We start from the raw sequence: 12,370 nt of genomic DNA, 5'->3' as shown, positions 1-12,370 counted from the left end.
ACAGAACGGTAGTACATCAAATAGAAGGGTCTAAAATGGTATTTCATTGATGTTTTTAATGATAAAAACATTATTACTTTATATATAATTAAAATTTTAAAATACTGTCAAACTTTATGCATAAAAACAACTCAAATTCATTGCCAGCAAGTCAGAATCAACTCAAAGTTTACCCTCAAGAAGCTGTAAATTACACAAGAGATTGCTCTTTCTCCCAATTTGCAGCTAGTGAACTTGAACTGCATATCTTTGGGTTGGCAACACAATTCCTACTAGGAAACCAGAGCTTCCCAATGTTATATATACATAGTTATTTAAAGTTTATGGATCCAAACCCATAAACCCAGACCCAAATTAAAATTTGAGCATTTTAATCACTATGGCAACATGTCCTGTCCTTAATTAATAATACATGCTAAATGTAGACATAAAACCCACATACATTCTATATGTGCGTTTTATTTCGTGTATATTGAACAGTTTACAGCCCTGGAAACCCTATCTATGTTCCAGTTCTACTCTTTCCTGCAGGGTTGCTGTATGTCAGAACATACTCTAGGGCATTCATTGCATTTTTGTTGAGGGATTTTCATTATGGCAGTTAAAAACCAATTGTATCAAATCACATAATGAAATATGTTTTCCAATGCAGTTTATAACAGCCAGAAATCTGCAGTTTCAGGGTAAATAATATATTAAAGTATATAATAGGATAAAAATCTATTATCAATATTATTGTTATTGAAAGTGCAGTACAGTAACTTTTCATTTTCTTAACTTTTTCTGTGTATATTAAGTTAAACAAAGTACCTCATAATGGGCATAAAAAGTAGATTTTAGTTTCAATAAAATATAGCTAAGCAATCCTGTGTCTTTTTAATATAATTGAAGAAGGACTTATAAGCTTGTGAGTAGCTATGTAAGGTAAGGTGTAACTAATGATCCTTCCTCAATTGGAGCTAAGAAGAGGGAGAAAATCAAAGACACATGAAAACAATTAGTCCAAAAGTCTAGTGGACTCTAAGACCTTCAGACCAGAAAAACTAGACAATACCCAGCTGTATCGGTACTAGATTAGGGCTAGGTAGATTGGTGAAGGTATTACATTAGAAAGCCCTGGATAGAGTGGGCGAAACAGTGGAACAATACATAAAATCATAAAAAGACCAGGTTACGTGGTCTGATAAAAGACTAGTGGAACCCTTGAGATTATGGTCTTTGGCTATTTTCAGGCCTGAACTGAACTCTTGGCACAATTTTCAGCCAAATAAAAGACAATTCTAAAACGTGAACACTGCCACTAGGGACACTGCCACTCCTAAGAGCAATCAACTATTGAAGGTCAAAAGGGAAACATTTGCTCAAAGACAAAGTTCAGAAGGCAAAATGAATGGAAACACAAGAATTCAGGGTATGTGCTGTTACATCAAGCACCAAGCGGTTGCAATCAATGTCACAAAACAAAATATTGTCTGAATTTCTGAACAGGAATTTAATTTGATTTGTAAATTTCCCAAAAAAATATTCATCAACTGTTGAATGGAAACCTGATTTGCACTGTAAACCTTCCCCCAGCTAACAGAAGCTTTTAAAAAGTATAAACAAAATGTTTATACAGTAAATTTTAAAAAATCACTGCATTGCAACAAATACTTACATAACCAACGTCAGGTCTGTAACATGTATAGGCCCCTAAAATACTATGTAAGACATCATGATATGGGCCACCCTTAAGAGAGAAAATTAAATTAGAAACTATTCAAATAATTATTGCAATACTCAAATTTCATGCTAATAAGCTCTAACATTTCCTAAATGACTATTTTTTTAGTGTATTTAAAAATTGTACAAAGTATTCTAAATACATTGACAAATGCTATAGAAGTATTAATAAAAAATATTTAATCCTGACAGAGGAAAAGAAAAAGCCAAACAAACTTATCTATTGGATGCAAACTATATAGTTGGTTTATAATTTTAAAGACTTTTAGATTTAGCACATTAAAAGTATGATTAAGAGAGGCTTTTTATCTTATACATTGAAATTTTAGTGAAAGAAAATGAAATTAAGCTCTTGATAAATTTAATCTTAGCAATAAAGAGTTTTACCTCCTTCTATCAACCTAAAGATAGAGGAATTCCATGCATAAAATACATTTAAGAGAAATTTTTTCATAAAGAAATTTAACAGCCTCAATAATAAATATGATAACTAAAAGATCAGTGGAATAAAACTATATCAATTCCTTTAAGTTCTCCTATGAACTTTACTCTTTATATAAAGGTTTTTAAATTTTACAGCTTTGTCTTTTTAAAAATTATAGCTATGCATTTTGAGACTTTTGTCCCTAGCCTAGCATATAGCTGCTTATAAGTTATAAGCTGAGATACCCTCACCTTCTGAAAGATGTAGAGAGACGGAAATGTACGGGATATGTCCAGTTTAATTAATTCCAAACTGGCTTCACGATCAGCAACAGATACACCTGCATTTGTCAAGTAGATAAAATTATCTGTATTAAGTACTGTTTTGTAAGCATAGAGTGATCATATAATAAATATGTTACTTAAGGCAAGTCAAAAGCTGGATAACCAGGAAATTTAAAGAAATGTCATGACTTTTGTTGGAAATGTAAGCTTTTTTATATCAAGAAAATATCTACATGCTTAAAAAGTTAGGAGGTGAAGGATTTCTACTTCCAATTCTGACATAGTTGGGGAATAATACTGCTCTCACTCTAACTAGGAAAAGATAAATAAATTAATAAAAGTCTCTCTGTTTTCCTCACTGCCTTTGGGTTGGAATCAACTCATAGCTGACCCTTCAGTGGGTTTTCAAAGATTGTCATTCTGGAGACTGTCCATTCTTCTGGTGGACTGAACTGCCAGAGATAGCACCTTTGGGTTAGAACTGCAACACTCTACCGATTCGGCCACCAGAGTTCCCCAAATTACAAATGTAACATACAATATTAATTTTTTTTTAATAAAAAAAAGGTCATCAGTGAGTTTTGGGCACAGATAGATGATTTAAATTCTAATGGAAAAAGCCTTTTTATTCTCCTTAGGGGCATTTGTTAAGTCTATGATTGGGTGTAGGATCTCTCTTGCCATAGACAAAGGTACTCTGCTGAGGAAAGAAAAATTACCAAAATTTTGCAAAGCTTATACAATTTCTTTTGATTGCTGGGGTAGTGCAAGGGGGCAGGCTGGAAAGGCAGAATGAAATCAGCCAAAATCATGCAAAGTCTCACTGGAGGGAGAAGTCTTTGATTAGAATAGAACAGTTCTTTATCAGGAAATTTTAAATCTGAGGTAAAGTCTATCAAAAGCTGCAAATTTGCCCCAACCTAGTTAAAATATTGATTGGACTGAGGCGAACCAGTGCTAATACAACAGGAAAGAACAGTTTCTTTCAGGAGAAAACATCAACTTCAATCTCTCCACTCTTTCTATATACAATACTTGTTATGGAATTAAAAACTTTCAGGTATGCAAAGCTGCAGGAAAATGTCATTTATAATCAAGACAACCTTCAGCCAATAGAAGCATACCTACTGATGATAAAGCTTTGGAATTAATAGATATGAATGTTAACCTTCATAAATATGTTAAAGTAGAGACTAGAGTCAGAACCGACCCATAGCTGACCCTCCAGCGGGTTTTCAAAGAGGGAGATTAGGAGGAGATTGCCCATTCTTCTCCCGCGGGGCAGCTAGTGGCCTCAAACCACATGCCTTCATGATTGTGTGTGTGTGTGTGTGTGTGTGTATATATATGTATATGTATGTATATATATATATAATCATAAAAGTGAGATCCTACATTATTTGTCCTTTGATTGTTGGGGTGGTGCAGGAAGCCAGGCTGGAAGGCAGAATGAAATAAACTCAAACCATCCAAAGACAAGGCTTTTTTGTGTCTAACTATTTCACTTTGCATGTTTGCAAAGTTTATATATATCATGGTATGCCCCAGGATTAATTTGTCTTTAAGTATTATTCCATTGTGTAAGTACACACACACACACACACACACACACACACACACACACTTCTAAGCCATGATCATCTTAGGTGTACCTCAGAGATAGTGTAGGCTCTAGTACAGATCACCACACAAAGCAAATTTTGCAATAAGGTGAATGACATATTTTTTTTATCCCAATGGATATAAAAGTTGTATTTACACAATACTGTAGCCTATTAATGATGTCTCTCTGGAGACTAAGGTGCATCTGATACAGGCCATGGTCTTTGCTATCACTTGTTATGCATCAGAGAGTTGGACAATGACCAAGGAGGATAGAAGGAGAATTGATGCCTTTGAGCTGTGGTGCTGGAGAAGAGAATTGAGAGTACCATGGACTGCTAGGAAAACAAACAGATTCATCCTGGAAAGGGTTAAACTGGGTGGCTCTCTGGAGGCAAGGATTCTGAGGCTCCGTCTAACATACTTTGGACATGTTGTAAGAAGAGACCGGTCCTTGGAGAAGGACGTCATGCTTGGGACGGTTGAGGGACTGCGCAGGAGGTGAAGGCCCTCTAAGAGGTGGATTGATTCAGTGACTGGGGTAATCGATACGGGAGTGTCAGAGACAGCGCGATTGGCACAAGACAGAGTTTAGGGCTGTTGTACATAGGGTCGCTATGAGTCGCAAGTGACTCAATGGCACATAACAACAACAGTTAAGTGTGCAACAGCATTATGGAAAAGTCTGACACACTGTGAGAATTTCTAATATTCCTAATAAATTAAACCTAGAAATTAACCCAGAAAACAGGCTGATACTCATATGAACCTTTTGGCAAACCGTTTTCTCTTTATCCTTGTTTAATCAATTCCCTTCTCACAATGTTCACCTTTCTAAAGCAGAAAGAAAAGTTGTTGTTGTTGTTGTTATGTGCCGTCGAGTCGTTTCCGACTCATAGCGACCCTATGCACAACAGCCCTAAACCCTGCTCTATCCTGTGCCAACCACACTGCCTCTGACACACCCATCCCGATTACCCCAGTCACTGAATCGATCCATCTCATAGAGGGTCTTCCCCTCCTGTGCCGTCCCTCCACCCTCCCAAGCATGATGTCCCTCTCCAAGGACCCATCCCTCCTGGCAACATGTCCAAAGTATGTCAGACGAAGCCCCAGAATCCTTGCCTCCAAGGAGTAGCTTGGTTTAATCCTCTCCAAGATGAATCTGTTTGTTTTCCTGGCAGTCCATGGTACATTCAGTACCCTTCTCCAGCACCACAGCTCAAAAGCATCCACTCTCCTTCTGTCCTCCCTAGTCATTGTCCAACTCTCTGATGGATAACAAGCGATTGCAAAGACCATGGCCTGTATCAGGCGCACCTTAGTCTCCAGAGAGACATTGTTGCTCCTGAGTACCTTTGAGAGGTCCCTAACAGCAGACTTTCCCATCGCGATACGCTTTTTGATTTCCTGACTGCTGGTGCCAAGAGTGTTGACTGTGGAGCCGAGCAAACTGAAGCTGTGAACAATCTCAATCTCTTCGTCATCCATCCTGACGCTGCCAATTGGTCCAGTGGCAAGAATCTTTGTCTTCTTGACATTGAGCCTCAGTCCATACTGAAGGCTGCAGTCCTTGACCCTTCGCAGCAAGTGCATGAGGTCCTCCTCAGTTTCAGCAAGCAGGGTTGTGTCATCTGCATAACGGAGATTGTTAATAGATCTTCCACCAATCCTGATGCCACAATTCTCCTCATAGAGCCCAGGTTCTCGGATAATCTGCTCTGCATACATGTTGAAAAGGTATGGAGACAGGATGCATCCCTGGCGTACACCCTTCCCAATTTTGAACCATGCAGTGTTGCCCTGCTCTGTTCTGACTACTGCCTCTTGTTCCAAGTATAGGTTTCGTATTAGCACAATTAAATGTTCTGGGATTCCCATTCTTCTCAGAGTCAGCCACAGTTTGTTATGATCCACACAGTCAAATGCCTTTGCCTAATCAATGAAACACAGATAGTATTCAAGGAATTTAACTAAGGTGTAAGTACATTCATAGAAAATCATAGTTTTTCTCTAGCTATCCTTGCTAAAGAGCAAGGATGTGTCACTTTGAATTAAGGACTAAGGTGTGCCTGACCCAAGCATGGTGTTTTCAATCACCTCACATGCACATGAAAGCTGAACAATGAATAAACATGAGCAAAGAAGAACTGCTGTCTCTGAATTGTGATGTTAACGGAGAATACTAGTATACTATACTACCAGAGAAAAACAAATATGTGTTGGAAGAAGTGTAGACAGACTTCTCAGAAGTACGATGATGAGACTTTATGTCTTACATATTTGGGCATATTAAAGGGACCAGTTCCTGGAGGAGAAAAAAAAAACAAACCACGTTTGGTAAAGTAGAAGGTCAGCAAAAAAAAGAGGAAGCCTCTCAATGAAATACATGAATACAGTGAACTCTAGCATATTAATGTTTCTGAGGATTGTCACATGACAAAATAAGTTTGCTTCTTTTGTACATTGGGTCACCATATGTGAGAATCCACTCAGTGGATTATAAAAGCAGCTATGTTCATTCTAGAACTTTATTTACAGGCACAGAAAGGGGTCTACATGCTGAGAAATGAACAAATGCTGAAAAGAAAATAAACTAGCAGGAAAATGTTACTGCTGTTAGATGCTGTCAAGGCTATTTCAATTCACAGCCAGTCATATGACAGCCTAAAACTGCTTTATAGAGTTTTCTAGGCCTAGTGGAAAGAAGCTGCACTGCGATCCCAAAGGCATGAGGTTTGAGGCCACCAGCTGCTCCATAGTAGAAGGACGGGAAACTTCCTCCCGTGTGATTAAATGCCTCTGAAAATCCAGTGAAAACCCAGTGAATTATGGGTCAGTTCTGACTCTATGGTACAAAACAAGAACAATCTATACAGAAACAAACTGCCAAGCCTTTCCTCTGTGTAATCAATAGGTAAGTTCAAATCACCAACTTCTCAGCATCTGAGGACCTGACTATTACACACCAGGGTTCCTTCACAGATAGTAGTTCTCATTATTTGAGAACAATAACCCACTGAATATATTTAAAACTCGGATAACGTGAAGCGTTTCCTCTGAAAATATTTGGGAAAATAATTTATGAGAGTGAAGAGAAAAGTAGGCTTTACGGGTTTAAAGAATCAAGGCAAGATGAGAATTATAAATAATACCTTTAAGAGTTTGTTAAAGTCAGTTGGGAGGAGTCAGAAAACAAAAATCACAGGTGTGGCATGAAGTCCCTTTATCGTCAGGTTAAGGAAGAACTTAATACTTCACCCGATAAAACTTACAGAACTGTGTCTCAAATTCTGAACTTGAGTCTAACAATGTGGGTTACTTCCAGCTTCACTACTACCAAATTTTTAGGTATGCTGAACTTCAGTTTCCTTTTATATAATTCAGAATAATATTATCACCTGCTATTATTTTGAGATTAAATAAGATTAAAGCATATAAGCACTGCTGTAATTCCTTAAATACAGTAAGAGATCAAGCTATTATCTTTACAGCGTGTATTTTCATCCTGAAATTTTTATTTTGGGGGGAGGAATCCCACCTTCTATATCATTCTCTGAACTTGTTTCACTGAAGCTTTTCCATCGCTCTTTTGCTCTTGAGAGGAAGATTTCATAAAGTTCTGGGGGGAAAAAGAAAATATTCATAAATAAATAAGAAAAATATGTTCATATTATTAACATTTTACTCTTAACCTATATAGAGGTCAGATATCCTTAATGTGGTAAGCATGAAAAAATGTGGCAAACAGCTTTACCAAAATTGTTCATCACACAACCAGAAACAAAAACACTGCAGAACTGTCATGCAGGTAGTTGTATAGAGAATGTAAGGACAAAGCAGAAAGAGATGCTGCTGTCAAAGAAGCTTTGCTGTGGTGCAGCAGAGACCGACTTCAGGAATCAGTGAAACCTAGATTCAAATTCTAGCGATGCCTGTGAAACTCTGGAAAAGTTACTTAACTGGAATTCAGCTTTCCTTTTCTGTAAAGTGGAGAAAAACACTTGCTTCATGGGGTTACTGATAAGTAAACAAAATAATTATGTAAAGCTTTTGGCACCAAAAAGGCCTTGATAAACACTAGTTCTGCTTCCTTTCATTCCTAAAACTAGTTTCTCCATTATAATACTGCAATAGAAACTGACAGACCTATATTTGGCACAGATTTGACCAAAGGATCCACATATCAAAATCTATACTTTTACCTTTAATTTAACAGCCCAATTATTTTTTAAACTACTACTGTTGCACATGCAGTATCTCATCAATATAAACAAAAGAAAGTTTTAAAAAATTCTCAATTTTAATTATCTTTAGTTTCTAAATAACCATTGTTAATGACAAAAAAATTTACAAATTCAATGATAAAAGTCAATAAAATAATTTCCGTTCTAAATATTACCATTTATATGTTGCCTGTAAGTATCAAAAAAATGATTTGTTCCAATTTCTTAAAATTAATTTTCTTTTTTCATTTTATTTAAAAAATTCAAATGGTTAAGGGAGCTCTGGTGGCCTAGTGGCAGAAAGCTGCACTGCAATCCCAGAGGTACACGGTTCAAATCCACCAGATGGCTCTGCTGGAGAAGGAGGGGCAATTTCCTCTGTGCCAGTCAGATCTTATTTGACAGTACACACACACACAAATTAGTAAAATTAAAAAAAAAATTCAAATAGTACAAAAAAAGTAGAATGAAAATAAAATTTCTATCTCATGCTTCAGATACAACTATTTTACTAGGAATTTCAGGAACACTATCTTAGATGAAAATATGTATGCACAAACAAGTCCTCTTTTATATAGAAACAAAGTGGCAACATATTACATGCATTAGCAGTGGCTTAGTGGTAAAGGTTGGACTGCCAACCCAAAGGCACACAGTTTGAATCCACAAGCTGCTCTATAGGAGAGGTGATTGCCCCTTGTGCAATTTACAACCTCTGAAAACCTTCCGGAGAGTCAGCTATGAGTTGGTTCTGATTCAACAGTACAGAATAATAACAATATGCATCTTGCTTTGTTATACTTGAGACTGTTTTAGATCAGTAGATATAAAACTGCTTAATTTTTTAACAACTGCAGTTTCCAATGTATGATGATAATATTATGACAAGTATTATATATATTGCCAAAATATTGATGACTATAACATATAGCTGACTAGACACACGTATTGAAAATGGACTTACTACTCTGATCTCCTTTCTACTTACTTTTAAATTCTACTAAGTGTTTGGAAAGAGAGAACTAAAAAATAATTTCATATTTACAATTTCCATTATTTGTGTTTAACTCCAACAAAGATTTGAAAGAAAACAGATATAAATGTAAAAATTACATTTATATATGATGAGTTTGGGGTTCAAAAAAATCAAACTCAAACTCATTGCTATCGAGCCAGAGCTGACTCCCAGTTGACTCTTCAATCGGTTTTTTTGAAGTGATGAACTGCATGGGAGTAGACTGCCCATCTTTCTTTTGCAGAGCTGCTAGTGGATCTCAACCACCAGAATTGCCACGTCTCGGTTATCAGTGCAAATTCACATGGATTATACCACCAAAGCTTCTTATTTTGGGGTTCAACAAACAACTCATTGTGTTGAGCTGGAACCAACTCACAGGTGGCCATCTAGCAGAATTTAGAGGCTCAAATCACACAGAAGGAGACTGCTAATCTTTTTCTCATGGAACAGGTGGTAGATTTGGGCCCTCTGCCTTTGGGTTGGCTGCACAATTTCTTGCCCATGAGGCTACTACAGCATTCTATGTTCAGGTTAGCAGTTGTCAAACTGACATCTGTATGTTCTGATTTCAAAATAGTTATAAGTCTGGTCTCATTTCACTATTCTACTCAAACTAAAAATTAGTTGAAGAGAAAAGGCAAGACAGATAGATTTATCACTTTTAGAAGTCACAAAATTTATCCAGTAATTACGATGTGGTATTGCATCTATAAATACCAGAGGATCTCTCTCCAAACAAGACATATAACAAGACCTATATCCCAGTTCAATTCATGTTTGGTTCCTTTATGCCCTTTTATTTACAACTTACCAAACAGAACAGATGGTACCTTGAATTTGAACACAGAATACTTTGATTTGGGGGCATGTTTTACTTTCTGATTTTTTTATAATGATTGTACACACAGCAAATTTCACTTTCATTATAAATTTATACTAACATTAATAACTGTTAAAACAATCCTCTGAGATAGTTAATAACACTATTCCTATTTTACAGATGAAGAAAAGGAAGATTTGTACATGTTAAGTAATTTGCCCAAGGTCACAAGACTAATACCAAGTAAAACTGAACCAAATACCATGTGGAATCAAAGTGGAACCAAGATCTGAATCACATCTGCCTGACTTTAAGAGTCCTTATTTTCAGAGAAGTATATTGAATACCCCATGTCAGATAAATAAACAAATAAATATGTCTTGGAAAAAGTTCAATCAGAATGCTCTTTGAAGATAAAGATGACAAAGCTTTGTCTCACAAACTGGAAATTTTGCTTGGAGAGGCTAGTCTTTGGAGAAGGACATGATGCTTGAAAAGGGGGAGGGGTCAGCAAAAGAGAGGAAGGCTGTCCATGAGATGGACTGGCAAAGTGACTGAAGCAATGGGTTCAAGTAAGTGAGTGTATCAGAGATGGTGAGGATGGCACAGGATAGAACAGGATTCAGATCTGTTGTTCATAGGGTCATTATGAGTTATACTCAATTCAATGGCTCTTAACAACAATTTTAGTTACAACTCTCTACTGGTTATAAATTTCATGATTTAAACAAATAGAACAGAGAAAACATCAAACTATTCAAGCCATTAGAAACTACACACTATTTAAAAAACTTCCCCCTATATTTATCATCCTTCCCAACACTAACAAAATGAAAATCCATTCCATTCCTGAACACATAAATATCCAATGCCTTGGAATTTCCTGAGTGATTGAAATGCTACTCCAAGAGGGCTTCCAAATGGCATGTAATAGCTGATACTAACAAGGTGACTCACAGTGTGAATATTATTTATAGTTGTAAAGTAAAAGAATATAACAAAACTTTTAAGCATAATATGAAATACAGCAACTTACTAAATTGTATCACTGTAAAAATATTTTAAAAAGATTTTATACCTATTTAGATTATGGCTTTAAAAGAAATAAATTATAATTGGGATACACAGATTAAAGATTATAGGGTAATTGTGAGGTTTCTTGCTATTTCTAAATTATTTTCCATCATATCCTATATGGGTAATTAATTTTAATTTTTTTTACATATGAAGGGTCAAAATTAATACTATTATATTGTTTTATTTACTTTTATTAGAGTGAAAATTTACAAATTAATACCTTGATGGTGTTTTAACATGTATATGTCTTTGATTTATGACAAGGGAAAGAATTCAATAAATTACAATAGAATACAATATAGTTATAATACATATGATGTAGCATTATATATATTATCATGAAGGAGTCCAAGACAGTATAGCATGAAAAAAAGCAAGCTTCAGAGTAATATTCTAAATATAAATTCCTTTCTGTAAGGAAAAAAAAAGGAGGGAAAAAACCCTCAAAAAGTACACATATATTCTTATGTCTATAGCAAAAAAAATACCTAAAGTATAATTGAAAGTGGGACAGAAGAGGGGACAAGATTTTCTGTCCATAATTTACTATTACTTGAATTTTTTTCAATAAATTTAAGGGTAAAATTTTAGAAGTAATAAGAACACTGTATTGTTCCACTATTATTTCGGAGCCCTGAAGTCTTTCTGTTGTGCCAGTATGAAGCATTATCATTACCAGTCAGAACTTCAACGCCTTTTATGATTAACTATTTTATATTTTCCCATTCAATAACCTAAATTTACCTAATTTTCTAAAAACTTCATCAAAACTATTATATGTTTTACTCCTTCAAGACTAAATCTTTTTCTGACTTAAAATGTTTTAATTAAACAAACAAAAAAAGAATCCAGCTGGACAGACAGGGCAGAGAAGCAGGAAAAGCAGCTCCTTGTCTTCCCCAATATTTGTTTCTTATGGGTAAAAAGAGAAACTTTTTCACAGCTAGACTAATTTTATTTTTCCTTGTATATACTTATTCATTCTGTGCTATCTAAAATTCCCAGAAGTTTGTTTGGGTGTTTTAAAGTCCTTACACTGAAATGGTACTGACCTGAGCTCAGAGCCAACTCATCTGCAGCTAACCACCACAACAGCATAGTATTTAGAAGTTAGGAATATTATTGATAGTTGTAAAGTAAAAGAAAACCACAAAATTTTTAAGCATAGCATGAAATACAGTAACTTACTAAACTGTA

The 12,370-nt window shown here is 35.6% G+C and overlaps 1 protein-coding gene across 1 annotated transcript in view; it reads right to left on the bottom strand.

Moving 5' to 3' along the window:
- Positions 1 to 12,370, bottom strand: part of TBC1D12 (TBC1 domain family, member 12) — a 96,441-nt gene that overhangs the window by 7,680 nt on the left and 76,391 nt on the right. Inside the window, exons 7-9 of the mRNA XM_006880359.1 lie at positions 7,574 to 7,654; positions 2,398 to 2,486; positions 1,658 to 1,729 (exon numbers count right to left, since the gene is read on the bottom strand). Coding sequence (XP_006880421.1) covers positions 1,658 to 1,729; positions 2,398 to 2,486; positions 7,574 to 7,654 — 242 coding nt within the window. The remainder of the gene's footprint in view (positions 1 to 1,657; positions 1,730 to 2,397; positions 2,487 to 7,573; positions 7,655 to 12,370) is intronic.

This window comes from Elephantulus edwardii, unplaced genomic scaffold (genome assembly GCF_000299155.1).
Source record: "Elephantulus edwardii isolate Elephantulus edwardi_28Jun2011 unplaced genomic scaffold, EleEdw1.0 scaffold00007, whole genome shotgun sequence".
NCBI lineage: Eukaryota > Metazoa > Chordata > Mammalia > Macroscelidea > Macroscelididae > Elephantulus > Elephantulus edwardii.
The sequence above is the reverse complement of the archived record's forward strand: the minus strand, read 5'-3'. Positions and strand labels throughout refer to the sequence as shown.